At 44.6% G+C, this 19,667-nt stretch overlaps 1 protein-coding gene and 1 long non-coding RNA gene across 3 annotated transcripts in view; one reads left to right on the top strand and one right to left on the bottom strand.

Annotated features, from left to right (window-relative positions):
* GALNT9 (polypeptide N-acetylgalactosaminyltransferase 9) overlaps positions 1 to 5,769 on the bottom strand; it is a 180,975-nt gene extending 175,206 nt beyond the window's left edge. The window contains exon 1 of the mRNA XM_080985163.1: positions 4,819 to 5,769. Coding sequence (XP_080841289.1) covers positions 4,819 to 5,059 — 241 coding nt within the window. The 5' untranslated portion in view covers positions 5,060 to 5,769. The remainder of the gene's footprint in view (positions 1 to 4,818) is intronic.
* Positions 5,256 to 19,667, top strand: part of LOC308465438 — a 36,847-nt gene continuing 22,435 nt past the window's right edge. For both annotated transcript variants that reach the window (XR_013980438.1, XR_013980439.1), the window contains exon 1: positions 5,256 to 5,352. This is a non-coding gene — a long non-coding RNA (uncharacterized lncRNA). The remainder of the gene's footprint in view (positions 5,353 to 19,667) is intronic.

The following is a 19,667-nucleotide window of genomic DNA, read 5'->3' as shown; positions in this document are numbered from 1 at the left end:
GGAGTGGACAATGGGTAGAGATTAACCCTCTGGCTTTAAAAACAAAACAAACCTGAAGCTAGGTTTTATACTAAACTGAAAGCTGAAACTGAAGGCTATACTGAGCTTCGCACAAAAGCTTAAGTCTACCTTTTTAATTCTAATCTGAATCTCCCATTAGCTGTGTCTGCACTGCATGAAAGGCGGTTTCTTTTTCTTTTCTTTTTTTACCCTCTCTATAAAAATTGGGATTTTATCTAGGTTTATTGTAGCTCATCAAGATTCCCTGCTGGAAACAAAGTTTCTACAGGCTTAATACCTCTAGGATTGATCTCTGAGTTTTTACAGGATTTAGCTTCCAGCATACAATGCCCTTAATTATGGTCTCCTCACAGTTTAAATTGATGCTTTAATTAATTAATTAAATAGGTGGTACTTTCCCTCTCATCACTTGTTCCCTTGACTCTTTGTCACTTGAGCTGGGATGCTTCATCTTGGGCTCCCATCTTACTCAGGGGTGTGTATGTGTATGTGTGTGCTTCTGTACAGATGGAGAATGGTCTCTGTGTGTAGTTATTGTCCTGCATCATTATTACAATCTCTCTCTCTCTCTCATGGAACCAGCTGTGAACATTTTAATTGGGATGCTACAGCCATGGATTTCCTGTATTGGCATGGTGTTGGATTAGATTAAAAGGTAGCTTTTAATGCCATTATTCCATGAAAGGCATGGTATAGATAAGTTAAGTGTGTGAGTAGGTGCACAGAGATCCTTGCATACATCTGAATATTTTCCTCCAGCTGCTGCAAATTAGGGTATGCAGAGCTAGATAAGGTGCTATGGTCAACGGTTCTTCTTAAAGGGGTTTTCCACATTTGCCCTCTTGTTACAACTGGTTCTTGTTGAGTGGGAAGCAAGCAAAGGAAAGCAAAGATTACTCATGGGCAGCAAGAGCCAAGTATCCTTATTAGCAATACTAGCCCAATGATGGGCTTAAGGAGTACCACTTGACCTACTCTGGTTGCTTCATGTAAGCAGTCTGGTGATATAGCAGTTCCTGTCTTTTACCAAAGCAGTGTGTTGGCGCACACACAACCTGAATCCCCAGTTAGCATCCCATAGGTTGCCTATCTAATACCTGATAGGAGTCTTTCCATCTTCATCCACACATTTATAGTTACAGATATTGAAATCCATGTGCCTTAGTGCTCTGAGCACATAAGCATGGACAAATATTTCACTTAGATGTTCTACATCAGACCTGTGGCCCTTCAGACATTCAACACTGATCATTGACCAAGCAGGCTGGGACAAATTGGTCCAGCAATTCCCATCCATATTCTACGTCTTGACCTAGAGAGTGGACACCTTCCTCCTCCAAATATTATTTGCAAAGTTCTCATTTTGGGTCTTAGAAAAAGAGAAACCACCACAGTAATGGATCATTCCATGAGTACCCTCTTCACGCACTGGAGGGCCTGATCCATGTCTTTAAAAAATCACCGAAGTTTCAACAAACTTTGTTGCACAGCCTCCTCATGCAAAGGCGTCACAGTGCAACTTCACTGTGAAATATACCAGCAAGCAAAGCACTGTGTTACGCAAAAGCATCAGAAATATAACCATTGATTTTAACCATTTCACTTTCACTGCTTTTGAAAGTTGAAATGACACCTGTTGGCCAGAGAAATCCTATCCCACAGATCCACCGGCTGGAGGGATTTAGGTTATTAAGTTCCACAGGCATAGTGCTACCACTGGTAGTTGTTTCACTAGTGGTAGTTGGTATTAGGCCCACAGAAGAATGAAAGACGCACTTTCATTCATTGAGGAGTCTCTGGATCAGGCTTCCCCTCTATGCCATCCTGTATCTGCTGCAACTCAGTTTCTCCCCACTGAAACCAAGGGTGGGGGAAGAGTACCCCCATGTAGGGGAAATGTGGTAAGTCTGCCACCCACCATAAGCAGGCAGGATTCTTGAAGAGATGGGTGATCTTTGAAACACATACCCTGCCCAACTCCATTTAGTATTGCACTGGAAATCAACTTTCTGCATATGACAAATGTGCCCTTAATCTTATCTATGTAGCTTTAAAAGGTAAAGGTAAAGGGACCCCTGAACATTAGGTCCAGTCGTGACTGACTCTGGGGTTGCGGCGCTCATCTTGCTCTATGGGCCAAGGGAGCCGGCGTTTGTCCGCAGACAGCTTCCGGGTCATGTGGCCAGCATGTGTCCCCTATGTGTCCCCTATGTAGCTTTATTGGTCGCTAAACATGAGTTGAGGCAAAACATTACATCTAACACATTCCTTCCTCCCAAATTGTTGCAAAATTTCATTACTGTATGCTGTAACTCCCTTAGGGGTTCATATTTAGCTGCTTATGAATATCTGTAAAATCAGAATTCACTTGTGAGGCATCAGGCTCAGGGAAGATGGGGTGTAACATAAACAGGTTTTATTAGTCATCTTGTTTCAAACCCACAAATAAACATGTTCTCATCTGTACATCTAATGAGATCTTTTTAAAAAAAAAAAACCAAAAACAAACCCAAACTTGGGGGGACAGCAAGTAGGATTAATAAAAAGCTGTTGTATGCTTTCATAAAATAAAATTGGTCTCTGCCCTTCATGAGGACTAGGAACAATGGTAGCAGAAGTGATACAGAAATGGTACTCAAAGAAGAGTACAAAGGATGTTAAACATCCACCTTCAACATAACAATGCAACCTTTTACTGCTACTATATTTTCTACCACATTTTTAATCTTGCAAAGTGTTTTACAATGTGTACTGTGTTGGCAGTGCCAATAGAGAGGTCAGTATGGCTGCCTCATGCCTGCTGATGTTCATCACAATAAGTGACTCCAGTATCAAGAGGTGACTTCTATCAAGAGGTGAGCCATCACTGGACATCAGAGATCAAACAGCATAGCCAGAACTTTCATGTTGGCTTTGATTACAAGAGAGATGGTTTACACCATCATCTGTGAGCCTTTCATGACTGGTATTTCTTCACATCTTGTGGAACCAATACATAATTTGATTATGTGAATGAGTCAGCACAGGTCAATAGCCACAGACAGAACATTTGTATCACACTGCCCACTGAAGTCAGTATGCAGTTAGGATAGCAACCACCAAGCACTTCAAAGTGTGCCTTGGACTGAGGAAAGTGGCTTAAACCAGACTGGGATCCTCCTCTGCCTCCCTCTTGGGTCTGCTTCTGTACCCCAAACAGAGCCCCCTAAGATTTCTCCTTAATCAACCACATCCCTACTCTTACACACACCCTTAGAGTCAACCAACCATATGGGGCTTCTTAGCTCTCTGGTGATGTGAAGCCACCCACATATTATGGCAACAACTAGACTACAACTCTTTGTGATACTGCACCTTCCAGTTCCATGGGAGCACATCCCCATAACTGGGAGAGTGAAGCCTCTCTTTCCCAATGGGCTGTGGGCTGGGTCCATGGCATTATTCCTTGCATTAGGGTTGGAGAACAAGTGACCTTCCAGATGTTGCAGAACTCCAACTGCCATCAGCCCCCATTATCATGTTCAATTGTCAGGGGTTATGGAAGTTGTAGTCTACCAACGTCTGGAGGTTCTCCATGTTCCCTATCATGCCTTACACTGCCCACCATAATTTTTGGTACTACCATGGCTGTCACTCCCACAGTCAGTTTATAATTCACTGCCTGAGCATGGTGAGATGAAGTGATGCATGTCTGAACCAGTCCTAAGTGTTGCATAAACATGTGATGAGAATTCAAGTGATATACATGCAGGTGGGAACACGCAATCCCATTTTTTCAGATGGGGAATAGAAGTTCATATACTGCAGTAGCAAACTATGATTATGTGGCACAAGTGAGTCTTGAACACAGACTTTTTGTAAACCACTTTGATTTGAACTGCTTTGAAATTACGAGAAAGGAGATTCCAACTAAACATTAAAAATAACTTTCTGAAAGCAAGAACTGCTCCACAGTGAAACAGGCTGTTTCAGAAAGTTAAAAACCTCCAATGAAGGAGAGTCCATAAATAGAGGTTGGATGGCCATCATCTGTCTGGGATTCTTTAGTTGTGATTCCTGCATTGCAGGAGGTTGGACTAGATGACCCTTGGGGTCCCTTCCAACTCCACCATTCTATGATTCTCTGAGGTTTGTTTGAAGTGGTTAAAAAAAAATCAAGCAAACAAGCAGTTTTTATGAAAATAAAGAAATCCACTTGTCTCATCATTGGCCTACACGAAGTGCAGACCCGCTTGAAACTTACAGAGACTGTAAAATTATTGGCCATTATCTATCTACACTGTTAGACCTTTCAATAAGTGCAGCCTGGCTGCTGTTAGGTATAAAGAAGAACAAAGGACCCTAAACTATGAGTATGTGATATATGCCCACTTCGTGCTCAAGTTCTATAGCCCCAGAGTTACCCTAGCTGCCTGAGCAGAGCCCCAGAGTTACCCTAGCTGCCTGAGCAGAGCCCCAGAGTTACCCTAGCTTTACATTCAAGAGGCAGTACTCAGAAGATGCTTGAATCAAAATATCCTATATTGTCCCCTTTTCCAGCAACTCCTCTATCTTAAACACACTGCCTGTACCTGTGAGGCTTGTGGGTATTCCACTGACCTGTTCAACAGGGGCACCATGTGATTTGTCCAAGCCTTAGAAAACTCCACGTGGTCTAACCATTGCACGGTAAAAACACACAAACACACAGAGAGAGCTAGCTGAGTATCAGGCTGTACTTTTAAATCCACCCCCAAAGCCCTTTATGAACCCTCCCACCACCCCCAGACACTTGTGCTCATCCTCCTGCCGGCTTACCATTGAGCTGGTTGTACACAACTTCCTCCAGGTGGTCCAGCCGCTGCAGGATGGACTCCCTGTCCAGGAGGGCTCCCACCTTGGTATTCCGGCTCCTCATCCGCCGGTCGGCGCTCCTGACGATCTGCACCAACTCCTGGGAACGATCCTGGATCCTGCAGTAGACCGAGAAGAGGATGATCCCCACAAAGACCAAAATATTCACAGTCAACAAAGTTTTTATTTTCCTTGCCACCGCCATGGACACCGCTGGGGAGGGTGGCGGGCATCAAGGCATGGTCGCCGGTGCCCTCGGAGCTGCAGCAGCATCTAAGGCAGAAGTACCTGCCTGCAGAAGGTGGGGGGGAGAGCTGAGGGAGGGAGGGAGGTCTGGGCAAGTCCCCCGCCCTACACTCTTCCTCCCCTATCCTTGATTAGAAAGAGGCAGGGAGGAGAGAGACCGGCCGATGTCTAGAGCCAAGGCGATGCTGAAGAAGGAGCTGTCCTTTCAGCACCACGGCGCTCTCCGTTTCCTCCTCTTGCAAGCAGCAGCTGGTAGGACTCAAGTCACCTTCCTATCTACTCTCTGGCGGCGGCTTTGCGGGCAAAGAGAGGACCCTTCTTCGCGGCTCTGGAAGGGAGGTTGCATGGAGGCTCTCGCGATGGGGGCAGGGGATAGGGATGGAGATGGAGGGGGGGGGTCGTACAGACAGTAAAGGACACGACCAAGCGGGCGGGCGCGCGCGCGATCCAGGCTTTCCAAGCAGCCCTCCTCACAAGGCCAGCCCGGCTCGTGCAGCAAGAAAGAAGCGAGACATACATCCAGAGAGAATAAGGATGTTAGGAGGGAACGATGGAGCGAGAGAAAAGGCGTCGCACTTGATCGCAGCCTCCTTCCTTGTGTGTGTGTGTGTGTTTCGCAATTGCATCGTTTCTCCCTCTCGCAGAGCGCCGGTGCGAAGTCACGTGCTTTGTTGGTGGGGGGAGAGAGAGAGAGAGAGAGAGAAAGGGAGGGCGAGGACCGAGGAGATGAAAAACTCATCTACATTCACATAGTCGAGCTGCCTGTTCGCTTCACTCGCTCGTCTTCCACCAGCCGAGGAAGCCCGTCTGGGACACCTATCCCAGCGCAGGAGGGGAGGCTGAGCTGAGCAGGCTCACTGTTGGCTTCAGCTAGAGCGTCTTGCTTGAAAATGCCTTTCTCGGGGAGGTGGTTGGTTGGGAAGTTTCTTCCAAAGCGCTGGGTTTGGAAGGGAGCAAAGCCATTGAGGGAAGAGGGTGAAGCGAGGCCAGCTCTTCGATTCACTGATGAGGAGGCCCCCCTTTTAAATATCACTACTTCAAAAGTTGTGAAGTCGGAACACAGTACCTCTGAACATGCACAAGGTGTCTTCCTCCCTCTCCGCAGCTGGGGTTAGGGAGGGAGAAGTCTCTGCCAGTGAGTAACACAGCTCTGCGGTGTTAGCCCTTTCTCCTGCTAAATAGCAAGAATATGCATTTGTTAGGTTTGACCACTATCATGGGCATAGCCAGGATTTGGGGGGGGCAGGGCTTTTGGGGGGGCAGAACTGACATGATTGGTCAGTTAGTTAAGTATTTCTATTGTTTTACTTGATCTGGGGGCGGGGCAGATTTGTCCTTGCTATATAATCACATTAATATTATTATTAGCATTAGCATTTATACCCCACCTTTCTACCAAGAGCTCAGTGTGGCACACATGGCTCTTTTCCTCTCCATTTTATCCTCGCAACAACCCTGTGAACTAGGTTAGGCTGAGAGGTATTGATTGAGTCAAGGTCACCCAGTGAGCTTTGCGGGCCAAGAGGGGATTCATTTTTTTTTTTTAATGATATTTATTAAAGTTTCAAAAAATACAAAAAATACAGAATACAGAAAAAAGAGTAAAGTTTTTAAAATATAACAAAAAAGTAAAGAATAAAAAAGAAACATACAAAATAAAATAGTTAAAAAGACATTGATTTTCCAAACCTATCTTCCCTACACTTATTTCCCCGGACCTCCTCATATCTCCCTTTTTTGTATTCCAGTTCAGTTTGTTAGTTCAGCAAATCCTTACCCAATTGTAAACCTTTTTTCATATCTCTTAAAGCATTACAGCTAAAAACCTCTTAGTTTTTATCCAACATCCTTCTAAGATTCCTTAATTTTACAATATTTCTGTAAATAGTCTTTAAATTTCTTCCAGTCTTCTTTCACCGACTCTTCTCCCTGGTCTCGGATTCTGCCAGTCATTTCCGCCAATTCCATGTAGTCAATCACCTTCATCTGCCATTCTTCCAGAGTGGGTAGATCTTGTGTCTTCCAATACTTTGCGATGAGTATTCTTGCTGCTGTTGTAGCATACATGGGGGCCAAGAGGGGATTCAAACCCTGACCTTCCAGGTCCTGGACTGACACTCTAACCACTACACCACACATTCCTACTTACAGTTTTAGTATTCTTAAGCAAAGTGCTTCATGAGGTTCACCTGAAAAAAAAAGGTATACAAATATTTTAAATAAGCAATGAATACATCCTGTGCATTTTTATTGACACAGAACTAGAATAAAAGCAATGCTTACAATATAAGAAAAAGAGTTACTTGAAGCGAGTTGGGAGGGGGGGAGTATGCACTGCCTGGCTCAGCGATAGGCAACATGGTGCCCTCCAGGTGTCATCCATGACTGTTCTCTATGCCGATGGAGTTGGCTACTTCTGGCAAGCTGCTAAGGTAATGATTGGGTACTTTGGGGGAGGGGGCTGCAGTTATGACACAAATGCCAACTTGTGAAATTCTTGTTTGACATGAGAGTAAACAACTGCATCTATTCAAGATTTCTCACTGCTTCCCTGAGCAGTGAGAAATCTTGGAGCAGTGCCAGTGGAATTTGGATGAGAGAGCACACTGGAGACTTATGCTATTTTAGCTTTTGTTTGTTTACAACTGTGCAGTTAGTATGTATTAGAATCAAGCAGACTTCTAAAGCAGGCAGCACAGCTACAAATGCTGCTCCATATTGCCCCCCAAAAGCAGCTGCTTGCCAAGTATGCTTTGTGAAGAGCTACAATGCCCTGATCTAGCACCAGTCCATCAACAACTGGCCCATCCCACTTCTCTCTTCTTGCCACAGGAGTCAGCAAACTTTTTCAGCAGGGGGCCGATCCATTGTCCCTCAGACCTTGTGGGGGGCCAGACTATATTTTTTTGGGGGGGGATGAACGAATTCCTATGCCCCACAAATAACCCAGAGATGCATCTTTAATAAAAGCACACATTCTACTCATGTAAAAAAACCAGGCAGGCCCCATAAATAACCCAGAGATGCATTTTAAATAAAAGGACACATTTTACTCATGTAAAAACATGCTGATTTCCGGACAGTCCATGGGCTGGATTTATAAGGCGATTGGGCTGGATTTGGTCCCCAGGCCTTAGTTTGCCTACCCATGCACTACACGCTTATTGGTCACCTGGGACAAGGAGTGTAAGATTTCCATTGCCTTATGGTGGTCTACTATGGTGGTTGTAAGTCACTTTGGGCTGCTTTGGGCAAGATAAAGCAACAAGCAAAATATAAATAAATAAATAATAGCTGAAGCCATTCTATGTAGGCTTTCATCCATTCTATATAGGCTTTCATACATGAAACTTGATGATAAAAGAATATTAAATTTGATAGGACATGCCTGAATTCAAAGCACTAGGTGGCATCTGGCATCTTCCCAGATGAACCGAATGGTACGATATATATTAATTAGTTGCAAATTCCTGGTGACACTGTACTTTGTGATATTTTATTTGAAAAAGAAGATAAAAATATATAATCGCTTTGGGGTGAATTGCAATGGTCATAACACTGGTCATCTTTTGCCTTCTTTCACAATCCTCTTTTCTCCCTATCTTATTTCAGGCTGTTTTAAGAGGGTGGTAGGAACTATAGCAGTCCAAGCTAGAAGCTTTAGAACCCTAAGTCTCAGAGCTAATTGACTCAGCTAGACATGAAGGATTATGAGAAGGCGTCTTCTAACAGTTAAGCATTGCTTGAATTTCAAGAATGCCAGAATCCTTTGAGCCTAGTGTCTGGCTTGCTCCATTACCTTGCTTGTCCGTTGATTCTTTCGAAGGCTGCAATCCTAACCATATCTGCTCAAAAGCAAGTCTCATTGAAATCAGTGGGGCTTTCTCCCATGTAATTGGGGTTAGGATTACTGTCTTATTATTCAGCCCTGATTGCTGGCTCCTAGCTAATAGCCATTGATAGCGTTATCCACCATGATTTTGTCTAACGCTCTTTTAAAGTCATCCAAGTTGGTGGCAATCAATACCTCTTGGGAGAGCAATTTCTGTAGTTTAACTAAGCTCAGTGTGGAGAAGTAGTCCTATTTTTGGTCTTTCTTGAGTCTCGCATCATTTAGCTCCATTGGATGTTCCTGAGTTCAAGTGTTATAAGAGAGGGAGAAAAACTTTTTCTCTGTCCTCTTTCTCCACACCACGCACAATTTTTTATACATTTATCTGGCCCCTCTTACTTGCCTTTTCTTGAAATTGTAAAGTCTCAAACGCTATCATCGTTCCTCCAACAGGATTCATTCCATCGCCTTGATCATTTTTGTCACCCTTTCCTGAACCTTTTCCAATTCTACAATATCCTTTTTGATGCAAGCTGACCAGAACTGTTGCTACACAGTCCTCCAAGCATGTGACACCATCAGTTTGTATAACAGCATTAAGATACTGGCAGTTTCATTTTGGATTTCTTTTCTAATGATCTCTAGCCCTAAAAGCCCTAAATGGCCTCGGTCCAATATACCTGAAGGAGTGTCTCCACCTCCATCATTGTGCCCAGACACTGAGGTCCAACTCCGAGGGCCTTCTGGTGGTTCCCTCACTGTGAGAAGTGAGGTTACAGGGAACCAGGCAGAGGGCCTTCTCGGTAGTGGCGCCCGCCCTGTTGAATGCCCTCCCACCAGATGTCAAAGAGATAAACAACTATCTGATGTTCAGAAGACATCTGAAGGCAGTCCTGTTTAGGGAAGTTTTTTAATGACTGATGTTTTGATGTATTTTTAATCTCCTGTTGGAAGCCGCCCAGATGTTGTAAACCCAGCCAGATAGGTGGGGTATAAGTAATAAATTATTATTATTATTAGCATGGAATTCACTTTTTTCAGCTTTGCTGTTGGGTCTGTACCTTTCTGCAACTTTTGGTACCCTGGGCTTGCTGAGCCTTCCCTCCTGTATATGTGGTGCCGTTTTGTTTGTATAAGGACTCATATTCTGAAAATGAGTTTATTAGTATATAATGAGGGTGGACAACTTGCAGCCCTCCAGATATTGTGGGACTCAAACTCCCTTCAACCCCAGCCAGCATGGCCCGTAGTCATAGATGATGAGCTTTGTCCTCAAGCAACATCTGCAGGGCCACAGGTTGCCCATTCCTGATATATAGGATGGATATCTTTCTAGTATGCATAAACATCTGTGGGCATTTCCCCACCCCAGTCACAATACTAATGCTTTTACAAAGCATTTTGCTGGAAACACATTCATTAAATACCAGAAAATATCTTGAATGAATCCTCCAGGGTCTTTTATTTATTTGATGCCTTTCAATCATTCAAAATATTACAGCAACATCTGCTGCTGGTGGTACAGTTAAGAGCCTGATAGCTTGTACTCTTCCTTGCCAGGAGCAACAAGAAGGACCTGTTTATCCAATCAATGTCAAGGGTCTTTCTTTAGCAGAGCATTTTAGATGGCAGATACAGGGGGTGTTGCATGTTTGAATAATAATAATAATAATAATAATAATAATAATAATAATAAATTTTATTTATATTCCGCCCTCCCCAGCCGAAGCCGGGCTCAGGGCGGCTAACAACAATAAAACAGTACAAAAGTACAACACAAACAACACTCTAAAATCATTCATTATAAAATTATAAAATTAATTCAAATCAAGCCACTGGCCCCTCACATAAACCTTCCTTGCCTGATTTTTTTAAACGTAAGGTAGCCTTTCAGTGAGAAGGTTTGGCTGTACTGTTCTAACCCTGATCACTTCTCTTAGACGTAAGTCCTATGGAATTCAGTGGGGCTTACTCCCAGGTAGGTGAGTTAAAGATTGCAGCCATAAGTTTCTATTGCACTGAAAGGTTTGGGGTTGTTGTTGCTTCCTTGCCCACCCTCCAAATGAGATCTGGGAGATGTGTGTTCAAATCCCCACTTTGCCATGAAGCTCATTAGTTGACCTTGGGCCAGCCACTGTCTCTCAACCAAAGCCTACTTCACAAGGCCATTGGGAAGATTAAAAAGAGAAGAGAAGAGAAGAGAAGAGAAGAGAAGAGAAGAGAAGAGAGAGCTGTGTATGTGACCTTCAGCTCCTTGGATAAAAGGGTGTGATATAAATAAAATGAATAACAATAAAGTAAAATAGAAATAAGTGAAGAAAGCAATCATGTCATGGAAAAGCCTTAAGTAGATAATAAAGCACTGGGTTAGTGGCAGAGGAAGTAGATGGCTTTTCAGTAACTGAATTCTATTATCTCTACTACAGCTTCAGGTGAGAGCTGTGATTCCTGGGAGCTGTCAGCATGCGACAGTGACCACACCCTGGGAAATGGCTTAGACTGGCTGCCTAAACCAGGTGAGGGTAGCTGATGGGTTCTCAAATCCTTGGTGAGTTAGGGACTTGCCCTGCATGTGAAGACAGGCCCTGGCAGACTGAGTAGATGAGACTAATAGTGGGTCCAATGGTCAAGAAGGTGGTTTCTGGATGGGCGGTAGAGGGATGGGATGGGTAGATGAGACTCATCAACTTGGGAAGGTTGCCCACTTAGAAGAAGGAATATCATGAACCTAAACCTCTACTGCCTTGCAGCTATACTCATTCATGTAAAGGCTTCGGGAGTAAACCTAAAGGAAAAAATCTGTACCCACTGCCTTGCAGGACATCTTTGGGAGAAGGAGTAAACCCTATAGAAATCCAGAGTGGATTCCATAAGATGGTTGAATAGCACCTTGTAAGAATCTTTCCAGCAACTCCTGCAGCCAAGCTGGTGCCAAATGCATTGCTCTGCTTTCCTTTGGACCACATCAATGAGACCGAGAGGGGGTCTTGTCTTCTGGACAACCCAGGACCTCCATACACTTTGCCCTGGCTTGCACCCCAGGGAGGTCACTTTGGGACTGCTAAATGCAGCAAAAACAACATGGGAGGCAGCAGTTATGAGTTACTGGTCTTTGCAGCAACAGCAGGTACTGTAGGTCTCCATTGTTTCACCCCTGGAGGCACATTCAGTTGTCTCTTGAGACAGATGAATGCCCGTTGCAGCTCCTCAACCTATCTGCATAGGAAGAGAGTCTGGAAATAATTATTGATGGTTGGGGGGGGGGGGAGAGATTTGGGTGTTGGCATATGTAGACCACTTTCCCAGCTGTCTGTCACATAGAGAGCTCTTCAGTACCCACCAAGTGCTCATTTTAATTCCAGGACCTTAATCCAGAACCAATTTTCTCCTGAGAATTTCTCTGAGATCAATGGAAATGTGTCAAGTAAGGGACTTTAAGTTTTTACAGCTGTGACTGTAGTGAAATTTAAAGTTGGAATTTGTCTCTTTGGATTCATTAAACACTGCAGTGATGGGGGTGAATTTTAGAACAGGCAACCCACCCCCGGTATGCAACAGCCAAGAGGAAATTGTGCTCTGCAACAGAGGTCTACTTAAAACAGGGTTTAACAGTTGATTATTAAATTTTGGTCCTGCCAACCTAGCAGTTCGAAAGCACGTCAAACTGCAAGTAGATAAATAGGTACCGCTCTGGCAGGAAGGTAAACGGCGTTTCCGTTCGCTGCTCTGGTTCACCAGAAAGGGCTTAGTCATGCTGGCCACATGAGCCAGAAGCTGTACACCGGCTCCCTTGGCCAGTAAAGCGAGATGAGTGCCGCAACCCCAGAGTCGGTCACGACTGGACCTAATGGTCAGGGGTCCCTTTACCTTTACCTTTATTAAATTTTGGGGAGTGGTGGGGTCTCTTTTCAACCCCACCTCCACCCCGGCTTTAATGATTGGATCAGTTTTATTTAGTTTTAGTTTTTGTAAAGATGCCTTAAGTTCCCTGCAGTGAGAGAATGCATCTAATAAATGTAATAAATAATAAGACATTTACTATAGACTTGAGTCCCCTCCTTTTTATTCCTGCCTGTCCTTCCTTCACCTCTGCCTTGATAATCTTGAGAAATAGTCAATGAAAACGGTGCAGTGATAGATACATGTATACAGGGTTAGAAACTTAGATAGGAAAGCTAGGAGCTAAATGGGCGCAACAATGTCTAGGCAAGCTTTATTTAATAACAAGAATACAAAGCTGAAAATGAATGAACTGCAGCTGAAATATTATGTTCATTTTTCACATGGTCTAGTCCTTCCCCTGCCCACCCCCCTAATATTCTTAAGAGGGTCTCTTCTCCAGTCTTCAGAGAATAGCTGGAAGTGGGGAGGTGGTAAAAGGTTCCCCTTTCCTTCCACTCTGCAGTTTATTCAGAAATCTTAGGCACAGCACTGTGCCCAGAGCTCAGAAAGTGCTCGCTCTAATGAAATTCCATGTTGTAGAATGCATCTAGAATAATGGGAATTTCAAACACTGCATGTATACATAGGAAATATAGTAAAGATACAAATATTTTCCCCATCCTTCCTCCACAGAAGAGGGCATCCATTGGCCTGTGAGGTATTGACAGATGGGTGATAATAAGGGTTGTAATATAAGGGTTGTAATATATTGCTCATGAAGTTATTCCTCTGACCAATTAGCATTTTATTTGTTTGGATGCTGCTCTAACAGTTTTATTATACCACAAGCTTTCATGGTCTAGATTCCTCTGTGGACTCCAGACCATGAAAGGTTATGTCACAATAAGTTTGCTAGTCCATATGATGTCACATGGTTCTTTGATATCAACTCCTGCCATATGTAATAGGGTAAGCATGTCCTTGTTCACTTCATAACATGTGAGCAAGTTGGAGACTTTGGATTGTGTCCAATGCTAGTCCTTTTTAGAGTAGACGCATTAAAATTAATGGAACTAAGTTAATCATGTGCATTAATATCAGTAAGTCTATTCTGGGTAGAAGTAACATTGGCTAATAACCGTTTGCTTGAGAATCACATGCACCCACCCACCCATTCACTTCACTTCATAGAGCTTTTGCCAGTCTAGGAACTAATGGAATCAGGTCCCATGTGAATTAACAGCTCTCACAAGACAATCAATGTGGCACTTTTGATAGGCATTAAATATACTTAAAAGAGACATTTCAATTGCTGTTTAGCAAACAAGCTTCTGGAAGAAAGAGAAAGCATTACTGCCTGTTAGCATGCATTGTTCAATACAATTAATGAGGTCCCCTGGCAGAAGCAAACGCAGAAAGCAGCAGTGGGTGAAAGGCTGAGGTTACTCAACTTGTGACAAAAGGTTAGGGAGAACTTTTCAAACAGCCAAGGTAATTGTCTCTCACACCAAATTGCTCAGCTTTTCCTTAGGCTGCAAGTAAAGGGAAGCTGTTTTTGGAGGTGGAAGAGGGCAAGAGGGCACACTGCAAGCATCTGGGTTTAACTCACTGGAACCTGATGGACTGTGAAACCGAGAGTATAACAAAGAAGAGATTGCGAGGGAGAGATGAAACAAGCAGATGGACTAAATCTTTTATTTCTTCTGAACCTAATATGCCGGCAATGCTCCTAATTCAAGAACCTAGCAGTGTCATGCCTAGACACAACCTGAAAATAGAGAATCCATACCAGCTAATGGTGAAGGTTTTGCAAGTGATTCTGAAGGTAGCGCCCATCATGGAATAGAAAAGAGATGGAAACCTAAAGGGCATGTCTCTCCAGAACCTGGCATCCTTGGGCATGCTGGGGCCCCAGTACCTTGGTAAGGACCACCACTGATGTCTCTTCCTTACAGTACCTCATTGGTCAACTAAGGAAGTACCAAATGAAATTGAAAAGACTAAGATTCAGGCACAGGTATAGATGAGTGCCACTGACAACTGGGGGGAGACAAATCAGCAGACCATGGGAGACTGACAGACTATGTGTTCATGTAGCTCCATTTTGATGTCTCTAGCACAGGCAGCCTAGAAGTTGTACCTTCCAGATGTTGATTTCCAGTTCTCATCAGGCTCAGGCAGGATGGCCAGTGGGCAAGGATGAGGGGTGTTGTTTTCCAACAACATCTGGAGGTCACCACATAGGTTATCCCTGGTCTACAGAATCATATATTTGGAAGGAATCAGAGAGCTGGAAGTGACTTGGATGCTGATACAGTCAACTCTGCATCTGCTCTGGCAACAGTTCTCCAGGGCTTCAGGCAATGGTCTTTCCAATGTCTGCTATTCGAAAACAAGTCAGGGGTTGAACTTGATACATCTTATGCATGCTGAACTACTATCCACTGAGGCATGGGTAGGCAAACTAAGGCCTGGGGGCTGGATCCAGCCCAACTGCCTTCTCAATTCAGCCCACGGACGATCCAGGAATCAGCAAGTTTTTACATGAGTAGAATGTGTCCTTTTATTTAAAATGCATCTCCGGGTTATTTGTGGGGCATAGGAATTCATTCATATTTTTTCCCCAAAATATAGTCTGGCCCCTCACAAGGTCTGAGGGACAGTGGACCGGCCCCCTGCTGAAAATGTTTGCTGACAGGACAGGAGATCGAATGGAAAATAAAAGCCATGAGACAAAAATTTTTTGAGTCGGCCAACAAAGTTGGGAGATTCTTGGCGTGGCAAATAAAAGCAAGACAAAAACAGAACACAATTTGTAAAATAAAAGATGGGGATAAAATGATTGAGGACCCGAAAGAAATTAGAAAAGTATTTCAGAGATTCTATAGAGATCTTTATAGGAAAGATAAAGAAGACAATAAGAGAATAGAAAAGTATATCCATGACCATAAATTGCATCAAATCTCAGAAGAAGAAGAAAGAATGCTTAACCAGGAGATAACAGAACAAGAGGTCACGAAGGCAATGAAAAAAATGAAATAGGGAAGGCCCCAGGACCGAACGGTATCTCAGCAAAGTATTATAAAACACTATCGCAATACCTGACACCTGTTCTAAGTGAAGTAATGAATAAAGTCTTAAGAGAAGGAAGGATGCCAAACACCTGGAAAGAAGCCTATATTACACTGATCCCGAAGAAAGATGTGGATATATTAGATGTAAAAAATTTCAGACCAATTTCGTTATTGAATAACGACTATAAGCTATTTGCGGATATACTAGCGAATAGACTAAAAATGGTATTAAATAAGGTGATACACAAAGACCAAACAGGCTTTCTGCCGGGGAGGCAACTAAGAAACCTGATAAATATAATTGAATACCTTGAAGTCAGAAATGAGAAACAGGAAGTACTAATGTTTATAGACGCGGAAAAAGCGTTCGACAATGTTTCTTGGCATTTCATGAAAGAAAACTTAAAAGTATTAGGAATTGGTGAAATTTTTTTGAGACGTATTGACACGATCTATTCGGACCAAAAAGCAAAGTTAATAATTAATAACAACATATCAGATAACTTTGAGATAACTAAAGGTACTAGGCAGGAATGTCCTTTGTCTCCCTTGCTATTTATTACAGTCCTAGAGGTCTTGAACAAGAAGCTAAGAGAATCATCAGAAGTCAGAGGCATTAAGGTGGGACGAAAAGAATTTAAATTAAGAGCCTTCGCAGATGATCTAGTCTTAACGTTGGAAGAACCAAGACAAAGTGTGAAAGAGGCAATAAAAAGAATGGAAGAGTTTGGGAAGGTATCAGGGTTTAAACTCAACAAAAACAAGACAAAAATGCTAGCAAAAAATCTGAAGAAAGAAGAGATGGAAGAATTACAAGTAGACTCAGGAATTGCGATAGCTAAAAAAATAAAATATTTAGGAATTTGGATGACAACAAAAAATATAAACCTGTACAAGGACAACTATGAGGTGGTATGGAAAGAAATTAAGAAAGATATGGATATATGGAGCAGACTAAAATTGTCATTATTAGGCAGAATCTCTGTGATAAAAATTAATATACTACCTTGATTGTTATTTCTATTTCAAGCAATACCAGGGGTAAAAGGATAAGACAATTTAAGGATTGGCAAAAAAAAATTAGCGAAATTTGTCTGGCAGGGGAAAAGGCCAAGGATAAAAATGAAGATACTAGTAGATAAGAAAGAGAGAGGAGGTTTTGATTTACCAGACCTGACTTTATATTATGAAGCTTCGTGCTTGGTATGGTTAAAAGATTGGCTGACTTTAGAAAACACTGACCTATTAGATCTAGAGGGCCACGACAATAGATACGGTTGGCATTCGTACCTATGGTACAACAAAGTAAAGGTACATAAAGGTTTTCTAAACCATGTGATTAGGAAATCTTTATATGAAGTATGGGATCGGAATAAAAACCTCCACCGTGGTGGATATCACCAATTGAGGTGCTGACAACAAAAAAAGTAAACATGGAAGGGGAAAGAGTAACATATGAGGATATTACTAGGAAAACAGACCAAGGGATAAAGCTCAAACCATATGACCAAACTGAAAAGATGTTAACAGGGTGGCTGCAATACCACCAGATCAGTTACTTATTAAAGGAAGATAAAAAGAGAAATGGGTTTGAAGATAAAAAATCGAAATTCCAAATCGAGTTAATAGACTGTAAAGATAAAATTTTATCAAGAATGTATAGTTTATTGCTAGAATGGTATACAAAAGACGAAGAAGTAAAGGAATCAATGATAAAATGGGCAATTGATATTGGGCATAACATTGAATTGGGTGCGTGGAAAAGATTATGGAAGGAGGGTTCGAGATTTACAGGATGCATGGCTCTGAAAGAAAACTTGCTAAAAATGATGTATACATGGCATTTGACGCCAGTAAAATTAGCTAAAATGTAGAGGAAAAAAGAAAGAAAATGTTGGAAATGTAAAAAGGCAGATGGGGACTATTTCCATATGTGGTGGACCTGTGATAAGGTAAAAAAAATTTGGGAATCAATTTATAATGAACTCAAAAAAATATTTAGATATACCGTATTTTTCGCTCCATAGGACGCACTTTTTCCCCTCCAAAAATGAAGGGGAAATGTGTGTGCGTCCTATGGAGCGAATGCAGGCTTTCGCTGAAGCCTGGAGAGCGAGAGGCATCGGTGCGCACCGACCCCTCTCGCTCTCCAGGCTTCAGGAAACTATCCGCAAGCCTTGCAAGCCCGGTGGGAGTTCCCGCGGGCTCACAAGGCTTGCAGGCAGCAGCCTGCAGCCCCGGCGAGTGTCCGCAAGCCTTGCGCGCCCGGCAGGAGGTCCCGCCGAGCGCGCGAGGCTTGGGGCAGCAGCCTGTCGCCCTAAGCACGGGGAGCCCTCCGGAGCGCTCCCCGTGCTTTGGGCGAGTGTCTGCAAGCCTTGCGCGCCCGGCAGGAGGTCCCGCCGAGCGCGCGAGGCTTCGGGCGGCAGCCTGTCGCCCGAAGCACGGGGAGCCCTCCGGAGGGCTCCCCGTGCTTCGGGCGAGTGTCTGCAAGCCTTGCGCGCCCGGCAGGAGGTCCCGCCGAGCGCGCGAGGCTTCGGGCGGCAGCTTGTCGCCCGAAGCACGGGGAGCCCTCCGGAGGGCTCCCCGTGCTTCGGGCGAGTGTCTGCAAGCCTTGCGCGCCCGGCAGGAGGTCCCGCCGAGCGCGCGAGGCTTCGGGCGGCAGCCTGTCGCCCGAAGCACGGGGAGCCCTCCGGAGGGCTCCCCGTGCTTCGGGCGAGTGTCTGCAAGCCTTGCGCGCCCGGCAGGAGGTCCCGCCGAGCGCGCGAGGCTTCGGGCGGCAGCCTGTCGCCCGAAGCACGGGGAGCCCTCCGGAGGGCTCCCCGTGCTTCGGGCGAGTGTCTGCAAGCCTTGCGCGCCCGGCAGGAGGTCCCGCCGAGCGCGCGAGGCTTCGGGCGGCAGCCTGTCGCCCGAAGCACGGGGAGCCCTCCGGAGGGCTCCCCGTGCTTCGGGCGAGTGTCTGCAAGCCTTGCGCGCCCGGCAGGAGGTCCCGCCGAGCGCGCGAGGCTTCGGGCGGCAGCCTGTCGCCCGAAGCACGGGGAGCCCTCCGGAGGGCTCCCCGTGCTTCGGGCGAGTGTCTGCAAGCCTTGCGCGCCCGGCAGGAGGTCCCGCCGAGCGCGCGAGGCTTCGGGCGGCAGCCTGTCGCCCGAAGCACAGGGAGCCCTCCGGAGGGCTCCCCGTGCTTCGGGCGAGTGTCTGCAAGCCTTGCGCGCCCGGCAGGAGGTCCCGCCGAGCGCGCGAGGCTTGGGGCGGTAGCCTGCAGCCCGAAGCACGCGAGGCTTGGGGCGGCAGCCGCGGCGGGGGGGGGGAAATAAATTTTTTTATTCATTTCCCCCCCAAAAAAACGAGGTGCGTCCTATGGGCCGGTGCGCCCTATAGAACGAAAAATACGGTACTTTCCCCAAAAGACCGGAAGCGTGTCTATTAGGCTTAATAGGAACAGAAATTAAAATGGAAGATCAAAATTTGTTCATGTATGCTACAGCTGCCGCGAGAACCCTTCTGGCCCAAAGATGGAAAGTACAAGATATACCAACTATTCAGGAGTGGCAGGCGAAGTTGACAGAATATGCAGAACTTGCCAAACTGTCAGGGAGGATCCGGGACCAGGGAGATCAAAGATACCAAAATAACTGGAGTAAATTTATTGAATATTTAAAGAAGAATTGTAAAGAGGTCAAGACACTAGCAGGATTGACATAATACCTCCAATGTATAATAGTACTAATATGAGAATGATGTGCGCGATGGAAAGAGGATAAATATACCAGTTGTGGGGCGGG

This window comes from Podarcis pityusensis (assembly GCF_964106645.2).
Source record: "Podarcis pityusensis genome assembly, chromosome: 16".
NCBI classification, from domain to species: Eukaryota; Metazoa; Chordata; class Lepidosauria; order Squamata; family Lacertidae; genus Podarcis; species Podarcis pityusensis.
This window is presented reverse-complemented; position numbering and strand designations above follow the sequence as displayed.